The sequence below is a fragment of the Poromitra crassiceps genome, assembly GCF_964638095.1.
Source record: "Poromitra crassiceps genome assembly, chromosome: 23".
Classification (NCBI taxonomy): domain Eukaryota; kingdom Metazoa; phylum Chordata; class Actinopteri; order Beryciformes; family Melamphaidae; genus Poromitra; species Poromitra crassiceps.
This window is the reverse complement of record NC_139639.1, coordinates 9,217,568-9,238,746: the sequence shown is the minus strand read 5'-3', so window position 1 is coordinate 9,238,746 and position 21,179 is coordinate 9,217,568. Positions and strand designations below refer to the sequence as shown.

At 47.6% G+C, this 21,179-nt stretch overlaps 1 protein-coding gene across 1 annotated transcript in view; it reads left to right on the top strand.

Annotated features, from left to right (window-relative positions):
* myo10 (myosin X) overlaps positions 1-21,179 on the top strand; it is a 161,661-nt gene that overhangs the window by 90,446 nt on the left and 50,036 nt on the right. Inside the window, exons 4-5 of the mRNA XM_083659343.1 lie at positions 2,347-2,534; positions 20,696-20,830. Coding sequence (XP_083515469.1) covers positions 2,347-2,534; positions 20,696-20,830 — 323 coding nt within the window. The remainder of the gene's footprint in view (positions 1-2,346; positions 2,535-20,695; positions 20,831-21,179) is intronic.

Sequence of the window (21,179 nt, the reverse complement as noted above, 5' to 3'; positions counted from 1 at the left end):
ACTGTTCCTCTGCCTGTATCTTCAGAGAGACACCTCCTCTCCACACTGTTCCTCTGCCTGTATCTTCACACAGCCTTCCCTCTCCACACTGTTCCTCTGCCTGTATCTTCACAGCCTTCCCTCTCCACACTGTTCCTCTGCCTGTATCTTCACACAGCCTTCCCTCTCCACACTGTTCCTCTGCCTGTATCTCCACAGCCTTCCCTCTCCACACTGTTCCTCTGCCTGTATCTTCACAGCCTTCTCTCTCCACACTGTTCCTCTGCCTGTATCTTCAGAGAGACACCTTCCCTCTCCACACTGTTCCTCTGCCTGTATCTTCAGAGAGACACCGCTAATGAAACACTTCTCAATTAATGATGTGTTTTTTGACAAGATGGTAGACGTGTTACTGCATCTTAACGGTCTCACACAGCGAAGCATTTAGTGTTTTTACACATTCCTAACCTTTGTAACTCTTCAAACTTTTCATCGAGAACCCAACAGCCAAGGACCCTATAACAGAAGGATGAGACTTGACTCATGTCACAGTGTTTGAATTATTTTGCATTCGCCTTTTTTCACTTCCCAGTTCCCACCCATTCACCCAGGCGCAAGCAGAACATTAACGAGGGTTTCCAACTTCCAATCCATTTGGTGAGCCAGTGTCGGGGCCCTCCTTACCGTTTTGCTTGCACCTGTGTTACATCCTGCATTTTAGACACGAAATGGGTGAATTGGGTGGGAAGTGAAAAAGGCTAATTGGGGCCAGTTGTATTGAAGTGAATGGGGCAGACAGGGTAAGTCCCACTATAAACCCTCATATCTGTGTTATTTCACCTTTGTTTGACAAATGCTTCCACCAGATTAAAGAAAACACATTATGTGATGATGACTGATGGGGTTTTTTTCTGTAAATGTGAGTGTTAGTTTTCCTTATTATTGGTCTCCAAACAGATCATGGCTCTGTCCAGCAGCTGCACACATGTGCCACATAGCTCAACTCAAGATAGAGCTAGATTAGCTAACTAGCCGGCGATAGAAACATCCAAACACACAGTTGTTTCCTCACACGCGTGCTGCTGAGGTGCTCCTGACGTGCTGCTGACGTGCTGCTGACCTGACGTGCTGCTGACGTCCTCCTGACCTGACGTGCTGCTGACGTGCTGCTGACATGCTCCTGACGTGCTGCTGCTGACGTGCTGCTGACGTGCTCCTGACATGCTGCTGACGTGCTCCTGACGTGCTGCTGACGTGCTCCTGACGTGCTGCTGACGTGCTCCTGACGTGCTGCTGACGTGCTCCTGATGTGCTGCTGCTGACGTGCTCCTGACGTGCTGCTGCTGACGTGCTGCTGATGTGCTCCTGACGTGCTGCTGACGTGCTGCTGCTGACGTGCTGCTGATGTGCTCCTGACGTGCTGCTGCTGACGTGCTGCTGCTGACGTGCTGCTGCCTTTTTCCAACGCCGTCTATTATCCATTAGTCACCGCCGCAGCACTGCCACAGCTTCCAAGTCCTCTGGCTGCACAAGCTTCTATTTCAGCACTTTGCTTTGTGCTGCTTTGAACTTTGAAATATGAAGCGATCATTCAGTCAACTTAACTTTGTGGAGAGAAATAAACACAGAAGGTCAGTGTGGCACTGCTGAGCTTTCCTGACTCAAGCTCAGAACCTGCTGAAGGAGAGCTTGTGTTTGGCTGAGCTTACATACTTGGGCTGTTTATCATTGCTGTTATGTGTCCTGTTATATTCAAATAATATTCCTACCATACCTCATTTCATCAGTTTTTAAGTAAAATTTGCTGGACATCAATTTAATTAGCAGAAATGTGTGTCACGATATGAAAATATCTTCATATCGGATTCATCGCGATATGATTCCACCGAAAGACGATAAACGATAATATGGAATTATCATCCAGCTCTAAAGCCAATGCCAAGGTAATAATTGTCATCTGTAAATTTGTTTATTTGAATACAAGGCACATTTTTACATCATGTGTATAATTGAGGGTTCACACATTGTTCTGGATCGGGTCGTGGAGGTAGCAGTACCAGCAGGGGACCCCAAACTTACCACATTAGCCAGCTCTGACTGGGGGATCCCGAGGCGTTCCCAGGCCAGCGTGGAGATATCATCTCTCCTCCCAGCTGGACGTGCCTGGAACACCTCCCTAGGGAGGCGACCAGGTGGCATCCTTACCAGATGCCCCGAACCACCTCAACTGGCTCCTCTCTACGGGAAGGAGCAGCAGCTCTACTCCTGTATTCAGATTGATATTTTAATCCTTTGCGACATTGTTTCATCACATACTTATGTAAATATCTAAAACACATATTTCCTGTTGTCTCCTCTCCGTGGCAGACGTACATCGGCTCCATCCTGGCGGCGGTGAACCCGTACCAGGCCATCCCGGCGCTGTACGAGCGGCCGGCCGTGGAGCTGTACAGCCGGCACCACCTGGGAGAGATCGCCCCGCACATCTACGCCATCGCTAACGAGTGCTACCGCTCGCTGTGGAAGAGGGCACAGAACCAGTGTGTGCTCATCAGGTGGGTGACTCACAGCCTGTCTTTGGAACATCTTTGCGAACACGTCTGTAACAATTGGGGGCTCGTCCGGGATATTTGTAATAATTCTGGCCTCGTTCGGGGACAATCGTAACGTCTTTCAAATAAACTTTGTACAACTTTGCGGAGCTATGAAACCAAATCAGCCACACCTCCCTTTCAAGTTCATAGACTGTGATGGTGACTTGTCGATGGTGTTACTACTCACATGGTTAGGGTATCAGTGCCTTGCTCCATACGACTGAGGGGCTAGCCTAGCATGCTTGTCAGTTAAGAGTTACATCAAGCCTTTTAATTGGCTATTTGAATAAACCATTGTGGACTTAACCTCTTTGATGGCTCTCCCCTCAGTAAGCCAGACACTTTGATCAAGTTTCAAGTTCCCCGGTCAGTGTTGGCTGAAGCTCTGAGAATCTCAGCACAACACACACACACACACACACACACACGCACACACACACACACACACACACACACGCACATACACACACACACGCACACACACACGCACACACACACACACACACACACACACACACACACGCACACACACACACACACAGGAACACTCTCTCTTCCTATCGCCATCCTGTGTGGGCTGGTTTCCTTCCTCACATCCTTCCTGTTTGATTGAAGCTGTTGGACTTTCACGGCTGCATTGTGTTCTCAGACAGACAGACACACGCACACGCACACACACACACACACACACACACACACACACACACACACACACACACACACACACACACACACACACACACACACACACACACACACAGGAACGTCTGCCCGGCTGCATTGTGTTCTCAGACAGACGGAAGGCTTAAAAAATGCCACACTTATTTTTACCATTTTAGAAATTATCATATTTTGTCCCAATTGAGCTGAAAGCAGATAGTGAAGATGTCCTTGTGCGTGTGTCTCTGTCTGTAGTGAAGTGCTGCGTCAGTGATAGACTGAGGCTCCAGGCACAGTCACACATGTGAACTGAATATGTGGCGAGTCAAGTCGAGACTGGAGGGTCGCTGGTTTGAATCCTTGGAGCAGTCAGGAAAGTCTGAGTTGGGGAAAATGTGCGTGTATGCGTGCATGCGCGTGTGTGCGCGTGTGTGTTTGTGTGTGTGCGCGTGTGTGTTTGTGTGTGTGCGCGTTTGTGTGCGTGTGTGTGTGTGCGTCTCTGTGTGTGCATCTGTGTGTGTGCGTCTGTGTGTGTGCGTGTGTGTGTGTCTGTGTGTGTGAGGATATTAAAGGCAGTCACACACAGGTGTCACATATTAAAGTCAGGGGGTCAGGCGGGCGAGTCACAACACGCTGGGTCAGATTAACCGGTGTGACTTTACAGCATCGATGGCCACTTAAGCAAACCAGGGGCTTTGTGGGTAATGAGAGACACATGTGTGTGTCCTTAAAGTGAGCCTGGCTATTTCAGGCATGTGAAGAACCATGAAAGTAGGTCATGAGGTAGTTTGTTACTAACTTTGTAACTAAACTTTATCTGTCTGTCTGTCTGTCTTTCTTGTCTGTGTGTGTGTGTGTGTGTGTCTGTCTGTCTGTCTTTCTTGTCTGTGTGTGTGTCTGTCTGTCTGTCTGTCTGTCTGTCTGTGTGTCTGTGTGTCTGTCTGTCTGTCTGTCTTTCTTGTCTGTGTCTGTCTGTCTGTCTGTCTGTCTGTTGTCCTTCATGTGACTTTCTTTTTTCGACAATATGCAACTTTTCACCTTGAGGCAGGAAGTATATTGTTAGCCCCGCCCTCCTCTCCCTCAGGTTCCTGCCCCAACACCTGTCAGTCATCTTGATGGACAGGATCAGGTAGCGGTTATATCCTATTGTTATTTTCATGTGGGAGAAAGTGCTTCTAGCAGCTTTCTGTGCCTCAGTGTCTCCAGTCACAATGAACAGAGAATAGAGCAACACCTCATATAGAAGATAGCAAGTGTTTTGTCTGACCTGCATGTTGGTCTGTGTGGAGGAGGGATATACGGTGCAGGCGTGCACAGCAAACACAAACATGTGTTGGTCTGTGTGGAGGAGGGATATATGGTGCAGGCGTGCACAGCAAACACAAACATGTGTTGGTCTGTGTGGAGGAGGGATATATGGCGCAGGCGTGCACAGCAAACACAAACATGACACGGTCAGACACACAATGCTGCCATTCTGCTCACGGTGGCACATTGTTAGTGTCGGATCAAAAGCAGCCGTCTGAATACTTTGACACCTCATTTCCCCCAGGTTTGTTTTCTTTCTGCACTGAAACTGAACTGAAAAAAGTTCTGAAGGAGGAAATGTCTCGTTTTCTCTCATGTATTTTTGAGAATATACAACAGAGCTTTGTAAGGTTTCCAGGCTACCAAATGCCATGAAAACACACTAAAGACATTTTAACCCATTGATACCTGATGCAGCATTTGCGTGTATATCCCTCATTTGTGTGTCAAATGCTGCATCAGGTATCAATGGGTTAATGAAAGCTGTTCAAGTAAGAGAAATAGAAAAGACTAACAGCAGTTGTGTGGTTTTTCCATGACAACAGCAACACATGAGGCAGCCAGGCCAGACGGGACAAACCACCACATAGCTCAGGAGGTAGAGCGGGTCATCCACTAATCGCTTTGGATGAAAAGAGGTCGGTGGTTCGATCCCCGCCTCCTCCAGTCCGCATGTTGAAGTGTCCTTGGGCAAGATACTGAACCCCAAATTGCTCCCGATGGCTGTGACAGCACCCTGCGTGGTAACGTGCCGCCATCAGTGCATGAATGTCTGTGTGAATGTACCTACTGATTGTGAAGCACTTTGGATAAAAGCGCTATATAAATGCAGGCCATTTACCATTTACTTTTGAAAGTTGGTCACCATCCACTTCAATATGCTCCTCGAGTGTTTTGCTGTGAAACTCCACAAATGTTTTGTGGACTAAAAACTTCACCGTCCTTCCCGTCGTCACGGCGGTTAGGAGATAATGAATGAATTCTCATTTTTGTGTGAGCTTATCCTTTAAGCACCGCCGCTCTTTGATGATAAATGTGAGGTGACAGTGGTGAGTCATCACCATTGAGTCTGTCAGTCTGACACACCTCACCTGTCAGTCTGACACACCTCACCTGTCAGTCTGTCACACCTCACCTGTCAGTCTGACACACCTCACCTGTCAGTCTGACACACCTCACCTGTCAGTCTGACACACCTCACCTGTCAGTCTGTCACGCCTCACCTGTCAGTCTGACACACCTCACCTGTCAGTCTGACACACCTCACCTGTCAGTCTGACACACCTCACCTGTCAGTCTGTCACACCTCACCTGTCAGTCTGACACACCTCACCTGTGGAGGATGTAATGCGTATGGCTCTTTAATTAACACTCTTTAATTAACTCATTAGTATGTATTACAGGTGGTGGCAGTGTGTAAGTAGGAGTTTGTTTTTTGGGATGTTGCTCAGAGACACACAGTCTTTGATGTTAGGAGGAAACCCACACGACCACAGGGAGAACATGTAAACTCCACACAGAAAGGACCTGGGACGGACCGGCGGGGTTCGAACCCGGGGCCTTCTTAGTGTGAGGCAACAGTGCTAACCACTGAACCACCGTGCTGTCATAACTCTTCTTCAGATGAAAGGACTGACTGACTAAACACAATCTTCCAGTTGAAGAACAGCACAAAGCTACAAGTCGTGCCCAGCTGCCTCAGTACGTGGTCTGCTTTACAAAGCTGTCCACCCCCCTCCTCCAACACCAAGAGAACGCTCATAAAACATGTTACATGCCACCTTCACCCCCATGAGAAAGGATCACTTCATGGTGTGTGTGTGTGTGTGTGTGTGTGTGTGTGTGTGTGTGTGTGTGTGTGTGTGTGTGTGTGTGTGTCTGTGTGTGTAGGTCTGTGTGTGTGTATGTCTGTGTGTGTTGTGTGTGAGGAGCTATAAATTGCAAGTTGGCACTTCCAGGCGGGGCAGGAAGCTTTCGGGTCGGATTTAGGGATGTGTGTAATCAGATCCAGATCAGATCCAGGCAGAGAGAGGCGAGTGAAACGGGAGCTGCTCAAAACGAGTGGGAGGCGACACTATAGCCAGTGAGGCAGTGTAGCTGTAACGAGGGGGAGGCGGCACTATAGCCAGTGAGGCAGTGTAGCTGTAACGAGGGGGAGGCAGCACTATAGCCAGTGAGGCAGTGTAGCTGTAACGAGGGGGAGGCGGCACTATAGTCAGTGAGGCAGTCAGTGAGGCAGTGTAGCTGTAACGAGGGGGAGGCGGCACTATAACCAGTGAGGCAGTGTAGCTGTAACGAGGGGGAGGCGACACTATAGCCAGTGAGGCAGTGTAGCTGTAACGAGTGGGAGGCGGCACTATAGCCAGTGAGGCAGTGTAGCTGTAACGAGTGGGAGGCGGCACTATAACCAGTGAGGCAGTGTAGCTGTAACGAGGGGGAGGCGACACTATAGCCAGTGAGGCAGTGTAGCTGTAACGAGGGGGAGGCAGCACTATAACCAGTGAGGCAGTGTAGCTGTAATGAGGGGGAGGCGACACTATAGCCAGTGAGGCAGTGTAGCTTTAACGAGTGGGAGGCAGCACTATAACCAGTGAGGCAGTGTAGCTGTAACGAGGGGGAGGCGACACTATAGCCAGTGAGGCAGTGTAGCTGTAACGAGGGGGAGGCGACACTATAACCAGTGAGGCAGTGTAGCTGTAACGAGTGGGAGGCGGCACTATAACCAGTGAGGCAGTGTAGCTGTAACGAGGGGGAGGCGGCACTATAGCCAGTGAGGCAGCATAGCTGTAACGAGGGGGAGGCAGCACTATAACCAGTGAGGCAGTGTAGCTGTAACGAGTGGGAGGCGACACTATAACCAGTGAGGCAGTGTAGCTGTAACGAGTGGGAGGCAGCACTATAACCAGTGAGGCAGTGTAGCTGTAACGAGTGGGAGGCGGCACTATAACCAGTGAGGCAGTGTAGCTGTAACGAGTGGGAGGCGGCACTATAACCAGTGAGGCAGTGTAGCTGTAACGAGTGGGAGGCAGCACTATAACCAGTGAGGCAGTGTAGCTGTAACGAGTGGGAGGCGGCACTATAACCAGTGAGGCAGTGTAGCTGTAACGAGTGGGAGGCGGCACTATAACCAGTGAGGCAGTGTAGCTGTAACGAGGGGGAGGCAGCACTATAACCAGTGAGGCAGTGTAGCTGTAACGAGGGGGAGGCGGCACTATAACCAGTGAGGCAGTGTAGCTGTAACGAGGGGGAGGCGGCACTATAACCAGTGAGGCAGTGTAGCTGTAACGAGTGGGAGGCGGCACTATAGCCAGTGAGGCAGTGTAGCTGTAACGAGGGGGAGGCAGCACTATAGCCAGTGAGGCAGTGTAGCTGTAACGAGGGGGAGGCGGCACTATAACCAGTGAGGCAGTGTAGCTGTAACGAGTGGGAGGCGGCACTATAGCCAGTGAGACAGTGTAGCTGTAACGAGGGGGAGGCGGCACTATAGCCAGTGAGACAGTGTAGCTGTAACGAGTGGGAGGCGGCACTATAGCCAGTGAGACAGTGTAGCTGTAACGAGTGGGAGGCAGCACTATAACCAGTGAGGCAGTGTAGCTGTAACGAGTGGGAGGCGGCACTATAACCAGTGAGGCAGTGTAGCTGTAACGAGGGGGAGGCGGCACTATAACCAGTGAGGCAGTGTAGCTGTAACGAGTGGGAGGCAACACTATAACCAGTGAGGCAGTGTAGCTGTAACGAGGGGGAGGCAGCACTATAACCAGTGAGGCAGTGTAGCTGTAACGAGTGGGAGGCAACACTATAACCAGTGAGGCAGTGTAGCTGTAACGAGTGGGAGGCGGCACTATAGCCAGTGAGGCAGTGTAGCTGTAACGAGTGGGAGGCAACACTATAACCAGTGAGGCAGTGTAGCTGTAACGAGGGGGAGGCAGCACTATAGCCAGTGAGGCAGTGTAGCTGTAACGAGTGGGAGGCGGCACTATAACCAGTGAGGCAGTGTAGCTGTAACGAGGGGGAGGCGGCACTATAGCCAGTGAGGCAGTGTAGCTGTAACGAGTGGGAGGCGGCACTATAACCAGTGAGGCAGTGTAGCTGTAACGAGTGGGAGGCGGCACTATAGCCAGTGAGGCAGTGTAGCTGTAACGAGTGGGAGGCAGCACTATAGCCAGTGAGGCAGTGTAGCTGTAATACAAGGCATGTGCTCATTAACTGCCGTGAATGCCACTTTGCATGTTCAGCGATGCGGATACCTGCCTACTTCAAGCCACATGATTTTAATGGAGACCCCCGCTGGGTTTCTGCTGCAGACTTCAGCAGGAACTCGTTGTGAACTACTGGAAGATCTCCAGACCTGCCAGAGAGCGCAGCAAACGCAGCCGTGGGAGGTTTTTCTCTGTATAATAAAGCAATAAACAGGAGATCCAGACGTTTATTTTACATTTCCCAGTTAATTTATTGGCTGATCCCACATCTGAGCTTTATACCTCAATCCACCCGAAGGATTTAGCCGTATATATATATATATACGTCCATAAAAGCTTAGTTTGCTGATGCAGCCATGTTTGAAAAGTGTGGTTTATATATCATGTGTACTTTCAGATCAAAGCTGATTTCCAACTGTGCTGCTTGTTCCCCTGTTGATGGTGTTTCCAGCTGGTCCCAGGTTTCCTTGTTCCTCTTCTTTAGAGAAAGGCCTATCAGATACTGTCTTCAGGGTTACTAAAGATGTCCACTGCTTTGGAGAAAGGCCCTGGGACAACATGTTATCAAATGGGGGTCCGAGGTCTAGTTTGCGTCAGTTTAGGGGTCCGAGGTCTAAGTTGCGTCAGTTTAGGGGTCTTTGGTGTGGAAAAGGTTTGAGAAGCTCTGCCTTAGAAAACATCTGAAACAAATGAAACTGTATTGGAAACAAGTATCTCAGCTCTTTGTCTGAATTCTCACTAAAGCTTTGAAGACATGAGCTAAATGAGGTGTTTACACCATGGGGTTGTGCGGTGCAGCGTGGAGAGTGAAGCTGTTCTGACTGGCTGCTGCTGCTGCTGCAGTGGCTTCTGGGAAAACAACCAACTTTTGATTGAATACCAAACCCTCTCAGTTCATGGTGTTACCCTGCAGCACCTCCCCCCCCGTGCGTCCATGACCTCTTGACCCCAGAGGCTGTCCTAAGGTCAAACTCAAGACTCCCCAGCCATGTTAATTACTCAGGCATCTGGGGTCACAGGAGTCCTCAGGCAGGCAGGCAGGCACACTACATACCTGGGAGGACCTCTCTTAGGAGGCCTCTGTGTTGCCAGATACTACATTTGGCTGAACTCTGACCAGGGGAAGACATAGATCACAGCAGAGGAAGAGAGCAGGATGGGATGCGAATTACATTTGACCGTCTTGGTTAAAGGTGTTAAAGGCCCTTCAAAACATAAACAAACTTTGATGGCTTTCAAGTACTTCTAAAACTCCTTTCTAGCTCTTACCAACTGATATCATTTGTATCTTTGAGCTCTGCCAGAGCTCAAAGATACTTTGAAATGTCAAAAATAACCATTTGAAGGCCCCTAAAAAGTGCAACGTGATAGTAGCAGGTACTTGCCAAGCTGACCTTGTGGGTTTGTGACTGTCATCGCTGTTTGTTTATTACTGCCTTGCAGGAGTTAGATGTGATCTGATCTGTGATCTGATCTGTTTTGCATTGCATTCATAACAGAGACAGACAGCAGTGAGATGCCACTGAGCTCAAGTCTTTAGACCAGGAAGCACAAGAGTTTATTTTCTTCTTCTCTGTTCCTGAATAAATGAGATGCAGGCATGTGGTGCGCTTCATATTGATTTCCCCTCTTTGGTTGCACTGAAGAAACACATTGTAAGAATCAGGAATTCAACTTGTTTTTTTGTATGGTTACACATTCATATTTTGAGTGTGAATATGAGACCAGGGGCCAGTTGCACCAAGTGGTTCTTTTCACTACGCCCAGGCGTAACTCTGGTCAGGAGGAGGCGTAATGAAGTGTCTGCCTGTAACAGAGATCTCCGTGGTAGTCTCAGCGGAGACCTGCTGTAATTGAGTCCTTACCGTCCTCATCGTCGTAAAGTCACCTTCGGAGCATGACGTTCGATTATAACGAACTAGTTGTGTGGCTTAGCCTTCCCAAATGTTGAGGGTCGTTTTTTAGAATTGAATACATAGAATTGGGAACGTTACATTCAATTTCATTCAGACTGCCTGGGACTAATCGCCGCCGCCATTTCCCCCCCGGAGTTTTCACAGGAGGATGGGGGTGGGAGGAGGGAGGGTGTAGTGACGCACATACAGTAGTGGGTGACGGCGCGAGGCACATTTTTGGCCCAATCAGGGGGCATTCCCCGGCAATTCACATGGACGCGCATTGCTACGACCAGCGTAGTTAAGACCAGACGTAAGCCCTGTTGGTGCAACAGGCGTAAATCCACTCTAAAGACTGGTCTTAACTAAGACCGACGTAGGAGTTACGACCAGGCGTAGTTAAGACCACTTGGTGCAACCGGCCCCGGGCGACTAAAGTTTTAATAATTGCTGCAGTTTACCTCAGCCTCTGTAGGGCAGCCTGGTGGATGCAGTAGTGAACTCCAGTCCATTTAAATGATGAAGCTCTAGTTCATATATATATATATATATACATATACTTGTATATATATACTTGTGTATATATATTTGTATACTGTATATTTTTTACACTGTATCAAATCAGGCGACCTCCTCTCCTCTCCTCTCTCCTCTCATGTGGTTTCTCCTCCCTGGCTTGTGGATCTTGTTGGACTCAGCAGTGAGGGAGGCCCACACACCCTCCTTCCTGCACCTTGGGTGGCAGCACCCTGTGGAGAGCCAGAGATTAACACAAAGGCAGGGTGCTGTGTGGCTGTTTAACCCTCTCCCTCTCTCTCTCTCCCTCCCTCCCTCTCCCTCCCTCCCCCTCTCTCTCTCTCTCTCCCTCCCTCTCTCCCTCCCTCTCTCTCTCTCTCTCTCTCCCTCCCTCCCTCTCTCTCTCCCTCCCTCTCCCTCTCTCTCTCTCTCTCTCCCTCTCTCCCTCCCTCTCTCTCCCTCCCTCCCTCTCTCTCCCTCTCTCTCTCTCTCTCTCTCTCCCTCCCTCTCTCTCCCTCCCTCTCTCTCCCTCCCTCTCTCTCTCTCTCTCCCTCCCACCTCTCTGAGTCGTAGTCTGGCCAGGTTGGCCTGCTTCCAGGTGTGTTTTAAATGAGTTGCATTTCACAGGCTCTTTCAGGTCTGGCCTCCACTCCTCTGGTCTGAGCACTTTAAATGAGTTACACTCTCTGAGCCCTTTCAACTTACATCCAATCTCTTTCTCACAGTCTGCTGGAACCAGCCGCTGCTGAGATGTGTCTGTTTGAATTCACAGCTTCTCTTCAGCTATAACGTCACCCCCAAAACACTTTTCTTAGTTACAAACAAACAAAGAAACAAACATGAACCCTTAGCTATGATATCAGTGCACTGCTGCCTGCTGAACAGAACAGAACAGAAAGTACCAGACTCTTCACTGGTATTATGATGTGTGGAAGGTAAAAGTCCAATTGAAGCCAGAAGGAGAACTGACACTGCTGGCTCATTAAGACCCTGCAGCTTTAGACCCTCCAGAACCACACTTCCCACACTCATTTTGAGACATGAGTATACGGCGGCCTGAGATTAGACACATAACTAATAACTTTTTAGAGCATGCAATTAAATCAAAAAGTACCACTGACACTGCGTTCTATTCAGGCCCGCTTTAAAGCAAAACTCAACATGAAATGAGCTACATGTGAGGTGGGAAGTGGGAAGTGGGAAACGCATCATCTCTGACCTACAAGCGCTCGAGATACAAGTGGGAAAAACATTGATGCGTCAGCTGTAGATACAGTCGGTCTGTGTGGGAACCGGGAACGCCCACAAAATGTTACTTCCTGTATCGTTGTGTCAGTAGGACGAATGGTAGGACAGCGGGAGAAAACCCCCCATACAGTATATATCAATGGGCTGACTCACCAGCGTAACGTGCTGCGGCTCTACACTACAGGATTGGGGATTCAAGAGCAGGTACATAGACGTCTGTTTTCAGATGTGCGTGTACTGCCTGGGCTGGGCTAGCAGCTAAATGCTAACTATGCTGAATGGGAAGAACGGGGGGATTTCCCCCATGCTGACCCATTGACCATGCATCTACAGTATGACGAGACACCGCCTGAACGTATTAGACAGCTAACAGCTAATAACATTAACGTTAAATTGTATGGGTTTAACGACTTTATTGGTATGCTAGTTGGTCTGAATGATAGCATAGTAAATTGTCAATTGCCGATCTTATTTCTCTCACCGTATACGATGTGGGCGGCCATGTTGAAATTACGTCAAATGACGAACTGGGATCAACTGGGGGAGAAATCATACCCCAGTTTCTGGATAGGAAATATAAGTTGACGCGGTGTTTTTCTTTTCCTAGTAGGATTTGGGGATTTCCAACCTCTAATCGAACGCAGCATTGATCATCCTCAATGGGAAGCAATGGGGCTTCTGGGAAATGTAGTCATAATGTGGAGAAACAGAACTAACAATACTCCTGTAAGATAGAGACTAGCATAGTCGTCTCCGGCATGGTCTCATTTATTTATGGTTATTAGCGCTATTCATTTGACAATAATATATTGATGTTTATCAATTCTACACATAGCACCGGTCGTCTCTGACCTCTTTTTCCCAGGCGGAGCTTCGAACCTGCAGCCAGTCCTGTCATAACATCTGTCCACACACTCAACATCACGCTGTACAGAGCCAGCCTATAGCCAGACAGCCTGTTCTCTGTCTGTCAGCCACCTTCTATACACTGACTGCATGTTTGGGTTACATCCGCTAATGCATCAAATTCAACCTTATTTCTAAAGCACAGCTAAAGCAGACATCTTTTTTACCAAAGTGCTGTACAAAAGACACATTCGTCAGATAAATTGTTGGTTTTTAAAACACTGCACACAGACATTTTGGACTTGGCAAGCTGGATTCTGGGACCGTGCACCTTAAAGGGAGAATTCTGTTTTTTTTTTACAACCTACCTAGACCTTATTTCCTGTTTTAAATATGATTTTTAAGTCACCCTGATAAGTTTGGTTTGATATACGCACTGAAACCATAGTGAGGCCTATCGTCATACAAGCACTACTTAGCGCTTGCACGGCTCTTAGCGCGCAGCCCAGACTCTGGGCATTGCATCAATCAGACCAATCAGATTCCCTCTCTCTCATACCCTACAAACATTTTGATTTTTTAATTAAGTTTCTTGCCCCGTTAGTTTTATAGTTATGGCTAAAAAAAAAAGAGTGGCAACAGACAGATAATAAGCAAACAGATATTGTAGTGACATAACAATTTCAACAATGATTTTAAAGCTATCGCACAATTCCAGTAATGTTTGTGATGTATTTTAGAGTGTTTAGTCCTGTATCTTACTGAAACGTGACAGATCTTTTTTCCTTCTGGGGTTCTCTTGAAATGGAGATCCCAATCTCAGTGAGATGGAAAAAATTAAAAAAATGCTGTGGGGAGGATATTAGATTTTACCTGCTGCCCCCTGTCAGGGTAAATATTTCTATTAGGGAACATTCCAGAGATCCCAGCGGGCCGGTCAGCCGGCCCGTCAAACACCTGTGGAGACTGAGCATGAAAAACAGAGACAGAGTGACAGTTCACTCTGCTCAGGGAAAGAAATATCATTTAAATAGATTATTTTTGACGGTGTTGGAATGTCCAGGTTCACTCCCTCACACCTCCCACTGTGACATGTTTCTCTTCATTAGAGGTAAGGAAGAACATCTCTGCTTTATTAGGTGACTTAGCAGTGGAAAGTGTGAAGAGACAGAGGATGTTAAGGAACAGCAACAGATCCCAGGTCTGATTATTACAGCGGGGTCAAAAAGTAGGACCTCTGACAGTAACCTGGACGTCACAGTCACAGGGTCCAGTGCTGTTCCCAGTGGCCCTCTGTCTGTGTGCAGTGTGTGTGTGTGCAGTGTCTGTGTGCAGTGTGTGTGTGTGTAGTGTGTGTGTAGTGTGTGCAGTGTGTGTGTGCAGTGTGTCTGTGTGCTGTGTGTGTGTGTAGTGTGTGTGTGTAGTGTGTGTGTTGACCTGGGGCCCCTCAGGGGGGTTGTGGGAGCCGGCAGAGCAAGGCTGTGGCCCAGCGGTCGAGTGTGTCCTGCTACACGCTGTTTCTCCAGCGGTCGAGCGTGTCCTGCTTCACGCTGTTTCTCCAAGATGAAGAAACAATTTTGTTCTACTTTTGGGCCGTCCATCAAATAGATTAATTCAGAACTAAACTCGTGATTTAGTTTATTGGTCCATGTTTTGTTTTTGTTAGCATTGCATGGGTTTTGCATTGCTGTTATTTATTTTTCAACCTCTATTCATCCAGTAAAGGTTGAATGATCATGTGTTCTGTTTCCCAGCTTCACATTCAGGTTGACATCTTCACACTGGCAGCTGAGCTGACCACTACAACATGTTTCATCCCCAGCAACGCCTGTAGTGTGAAACCTCTGTGTTTCCTGCTGTCCACTGTGCCTCTGTGGGGCTAACCTCTAGCACTCTGCTGTCCACTGTGCCTCTGTGGGGCTAACCTCTAGCACTCTGCTGTCCACTGTGCCTCTGTGGGGCTAACCTCTAGCACTCTGCTGTCCACTGTGCCTCTGTGGGGCTAACCTCTAGCACTCTTCATGTGTTTCCTGCTGTCCACTGTGCCTCTGTGGGGCTAACCTCTAGCACTCTTCATGTGTTGTTAGTCTGTCCACTGTGCCTCTGTGGGGCTAACCTCTAGCACTCTGCTGTCCACTGTGCCTCTGTGGGGCTAACCTCTAGCACTCTTCATGTGTTGTTAGCCTCTGTGGAGCTAGCCTCTAGCACTCTTCATGTGTTGTTAGCCTCTGTGGGGCTAACCTCTAGCACTCTTCATGTGTTGTTAGCCTCTGTGGGGCTAACCTCTAGCACTCTTCATGTGTTGTTAGTCTCTGTGGGGCTAACCTCTAGCACTCTGCATGTGCCTCTGTGGGGCTAACCTCTAGCACTCTTCATGTGCCTCTGTGGGGCTAACCTCTAGCACTCTTCATGTGTTGTTAGCCTCTGTGGGGCTAACCTCTAGCACTCTTCATGTGTTGTTAGCCTCTGTGGGGCTAACCTCTAGCACTCTTCATGTGTTGTTAGCCTCTGTGGGGCTAACCTCTAGCACTCTTCATGTGTTGTTAGCCTCTGTGGGGCTAACCTCTAGCACTCTTCATGTGTTGTTAGTCTCTGTGGGGCTAACCTCTAGCACTCTTCATGTGTTGTTAGCCTCTGTGGGGCTAACCTCTAGCACTCTTCATGTGTTGTTAGCCTCTGTGGGGCTAACCTCTAGCACTCTTCATGTGTTGTTAGCCTCTGTGGGGCTAACCTCTAGCACTCTTCATGTGTTGTTAGTCTCTGAGGGAGGCTTTACAGGTGGATCATTAACGTGGCTAGTCTGGGCCTCGCTGTGTGGCTGCGCGGGTTGCCAGGTTCATGTTAAATGTCAGTGTCAGTGGTGTGTGAGGGCTTCACAGTGAGCTGTCGACGTCACGGTGTGTCTGAACTTGCTGCTCCAGAGTAAACCGTGTTAGGGCAGTTTTGGTGTTCCCTGGTGTTTGCTTCCTTTCAGAGGTCACATGGTTCCTTTAGTGAGTTTGAAGGCCCTTAGGCGTCTTCAAACCAGTAATGAAGTCAGGTGTAGAGGTGTTAATGAGAGAGCTCACGCAGGCACTTTCTTACAGCAGTCACTTTTCTCTCAGGTGCTGTTAGGGTTATGACTTCACAATCACATTGGTTTTTTGCCAGGTACATTTTCCCACATACTAGGCTTTTTTTATTTTTTTATTTTTTTTAAGAGAACAATATACAAACAGGCTCAGACACAGGAAAGGAAAGGAAAACAAACACACATGCATCAACATTGCAACATGGCGCTATCAGCCGCATAATGTTATATGTGCTTATAAAAAAAAGTGCATGGGGTCCCCCGCAAAGGGTCCATGAGGTATCAGCTGGGCGAGCCAACCGTCACCCCTAACCTCAGTTACTGCTCATTCTTAACCTCGTTGAAGTAGATAGTTGAGAACCTTCGCAAGCGTGTTGGTTCTCAGGGACCTGAGTTTCTCCATCTGTACAACAGAGATCATGTCCATCAGCCACACCTGAAAAGAAGGTGAAGAGGAGGACTTCCATTCCTTCAGAATGAGTCTTTTGGCGACTGTTGTCCCCCAATGTCAGAGATTGTTGCACAGCTGTAGGGAAGTTCAGTGAGGACTCCGAGCAGCCGAAGATGGCGAGTTCTGCCTCTGGCTGCAGGGTTATTTTGTAGGCTTTAGAGTACCAGTCAAATACTTTGGCCCAGAATCGTGTTAGTGAAGAGCAGAACCAGAAGGCATGAGATAATGTGCCCTCTGATACCTGACACATACGAGGCAGTTAACCCAACAACAATCTGCTCTCCTGCAGTGGAGCAGACCTGAAGTGTCTGGGTGAGGTCAGTTGGCCAGACTGTGTGTGCGGTCAGCTGACTTGGTTGTTAGCACACTGAGCCAGACTGGCTGAATAAACCTGTCACTGATATAAAGCGCTGTTTGTTTGTTTGGAGACAACATGTCACCTGGTTCTCACTGGAGCTACGCTGTGCTACTGCTAACTAGCTTCTTTTCCCCTTTCCGTCCACTGGGACAATAGTCTAGTGGTTTAGTGGTTTATTTAACAGGGACAGTGCACACTAATGAACATAGTTAGCCATTAGGGTACTTTTCATCTGTATAGTCCGTTGATAGATGTTAGGAAGTCACCCTCAAAACAGAACACAGACAAAGTACAATTACAAAGTGAAAAACCATCAAATATAAATATGCAGAATAGTGAAAAGAAGAAAGGATGAATCTTTTATTGTGTCTGCATGTGCTGAAGTCAACTTGCCTTGTTGTCTGTTGTCACATGTTGCTATCTTGCTATCGCTTTTATTGTGTCACACCTTGTATTTCATATAGACGGTTTTAACTTGACACCATAAACATTCTAAATTGCCCCTAGCTTTACTTCCTGTTGCAGTGTTTGCTAACACAACAGCGGACAGGAAGTAAGTTAGGTTTGAAACTGTTCCCATAGCAACACGATGCTTTGAAAAGCATCTATTGTGCATGCTTTCTGTCTGTGCAAGGCTCTAATAAGACGTGCAGGCAGGTACAAATTTCATACAGCCCCACAATCCATGTCAAACTCATGTTTAGCTGCTGTCACAGTGTGTCTGTCTTTGTATGTGATGCTCAGATGATAGATACTTTTGAGTGGAAAAATGTCTGCAATCCAGTAAATAACTATGTCAACAACGCCAGCAGTGATGAGGGTGTTGAGAGAGCAGACAATAGCAATTCCACACATGCAGAGTCATTTATGAGCCAGACGAGAGAGAGGCTGTTTGAAACGTCAGCCTGTCTGTCGAGAGTAGAGTTTATAGTTTTACAGTTTCAGATAGTCAAAACTGTGAATGATACTATGTTATCTCCAGGATGGAATAGGCCGTTACTATACTACGCAGGCTTGAAGCAAATGATGATGTAATTACTAAGCAAAATGTCATAAAATGATCTTCTATATGTGTTGGAAGTCTAATTAAACAGACTTCTGGGTAAGCCTACAAAAATACATCATCCCTGCGGATGGTACTTTCACAATAAAAGGCCACTCTAAAATGTGCCGTTTTATCACCAGATACTCACTGGTCTTTGAAAAATGCATATCTGTATTATGTAGCCCTAGTCATGTGACTAGTAGCTCAGTGCCCCACAAATGTGTGTTTTTCTTTTCCAAGATAAAACTGCACATAAACAAATTTGTAATATGAGTTATAAGCCTTTTATGTGCATAGAAAAAGTTTTGTAACTTTTATTTCAACTCATGAAAAATAAGAGCAAAAAAACTGTTGTGTTTCTATTTTTGTCCCGTATAATAATACCAGACATACAATTTATTTTTATTACTTTTTGACAAGTTATCACATTATCTGGCAGATATGACATGATTAGTTCCTATGAGGCTTTATGGCATTGAACAGAAACTCTGTCAGCTGGCTCTCAAACTAAAACAGCTGTTGTTTTATTGTGTATAAAAACATGGACACCATTGCTTTCATGATAGTTTGTGTCTGTGTCCGCGTGAGTCTGTGCAGATCAGTCACACACAGAGCTCTAGTCTGGCCAGTCATTAGTCCTGGGAAAACAGGACAGTTGAAAACCTGTGTTGTGTTGCCATGGTCCTGCATGGCAACACAACATGGTTATATCCATGTTGTGTGGCTGGATCCTGCTACACTGCAGAGACAATAACCAGCCAGAGATGAGGATTGGACTTGAGACTTGGACTCAAAAATCTTGAGACTCAACTCGGACTCGAGATTTGAGACTTGCTAACAATCTTTATTTATTTATTTATTTATTTATTTATTTATTTATTTGCACATTAACATTAAGGAAAAGTCTACTAATAACAATGTCAGCTAATCAATGCTGATACTGTATGCTAATAGATAAAGGACAGAGGATAATACAGTACATGACTGGACGGCATCCAGCAGATGGTCCAACACTCATCCATCCTCACTTGACACTTGGACTTGTGACCAAAGACTTGCAAAAAGGACTTGTGAGCACCTCTGTAACCAGCACCTAGGCATCACACACAGGCAGCCTGCAGTGTGGTTGCATTGTGCAGTGCGCCATCTAGTGGTTGAACGCTGGAATGTTTGCCCTGATTCCCATGATGGCCTGAGCTGAGGCTTATAGCTGGTATAATGTATATTGGGGTATGCATGAAAAAGCTTGTTTGTCAGTCAGTCATGAGGCGAACGCTGTCATCAACACTTGACTCACATGTGACCTGTGATGTGTTTTGTTGTTCTGAACACGCATGTTTCAACTGGTGAGACTGCCACAGGCACACACACACACACACACACACACACACACACACACACACACACACAGGCCACAGGCACACACACACACACGCACACACACACACACACACACACACACACGCCACAGGCCACAGGCACACACACACACACGCACACACACACACACACACACACACACACACGCCACAGGCCACAGGCACACACACACACACGCACACACACACACACACGCCACAGGCACATACTCAAGTACAAACAACCTACAGACATGTACAAGTCCACATACACACACACACACACTCAAGTACAAACAACCTAGAGACATGTACAAGTCCACATACACACACACACACACACACACACACGCACACACACACACACACACACTCAAGTACAAACAACCTACAGACATGTACAAGTCCACACACACACAAACACACACACACGCACACACACACACACACACACTCAAGTACAAACAACCTACAGACATGTACAAGTCCACATACACATACACGCACACACACACACACACACACGCACACACACACACACACACACACACACACACACACACACACACACACACACACTCAAGTACAAACAACCTACAGACATGTACAAGACCAAAAGTTGAAGAAGCTGTAGGGAGACGATCTGTGAGCTGTTAACACATGATGAAGAAGAAAGAGATCATCCATAAACACTGTGCTGATGATGACGATTATTATTATCATTATTATTATCATTATTATCATTATCATTATCATTATCCTTAGTATTATTATTATTATTACCCTATAATCAGAATGCAAAGTCTCTGTGTGTGAGTGTGTGAGCAGAAATTGTGTTCGGCCACAGCTATGCCATTTTATGTGTGATCACGCTGAATCTTTCAGGAAGTGTAAAGAGCACCCCCTGCAGGTGACCTAACAGAGCCAGATTTTTTAATTGGGTAATTAGGGCGGCTAATGGCCACATTTGCAATGACTGCGCAGATTAATGGCCGAACTTGCAATGCTTACACTTGGTATTCCGCTCGTATATGCTGTACAGTATATATTAGTCTTACTGGTGTTGGATGCTGTACAGTATATATATATTAGTCTTACTGGTGTTGGATGCTGTACAGTATATATATATTAGTCTTACCGGTGCCCGTGTTGTTTTGTGGTCCTGCAGCGGTGAGAGCGGAGCGGGGAAGACAGAAAGCACCAAGCTGATCCTGAAGTTCCTGTCGGCCATGAGCCAGCACAGCCTGGAGCTGTCCTCCAGAGACAGGACGTCCCACGTGGAGGAGGCACTGCTGGAGAGCAGGTAGGACATGTCTCTGTACCAGGACACATGACATCACTTCTTCACATCACTCTTATAGGCCTGTTGCTGCCCTTACAGCCCAATCATGTCTAACCCCGCCCCCTTGCTGCCCTTACAGCCCAATCATGTCTAACCCCGCCCCCTCGCTGCCCTTACAGCCCAATCATGTCTAACCCCGCCCCCTCGCTGCTCTTACAGCCCAATCATGTCTAACCCCGCCCCCTCGCTGCCCTTACAGCCCGATCATGTCTAACCCCGCCCCCTCGCTGCCCTTACAGCCCAATCATGTCTAACCCCGCCCCCTCGCTGCCCTTACAGCCCAATCATGTCTAACCCCGCCCCCTCGCTG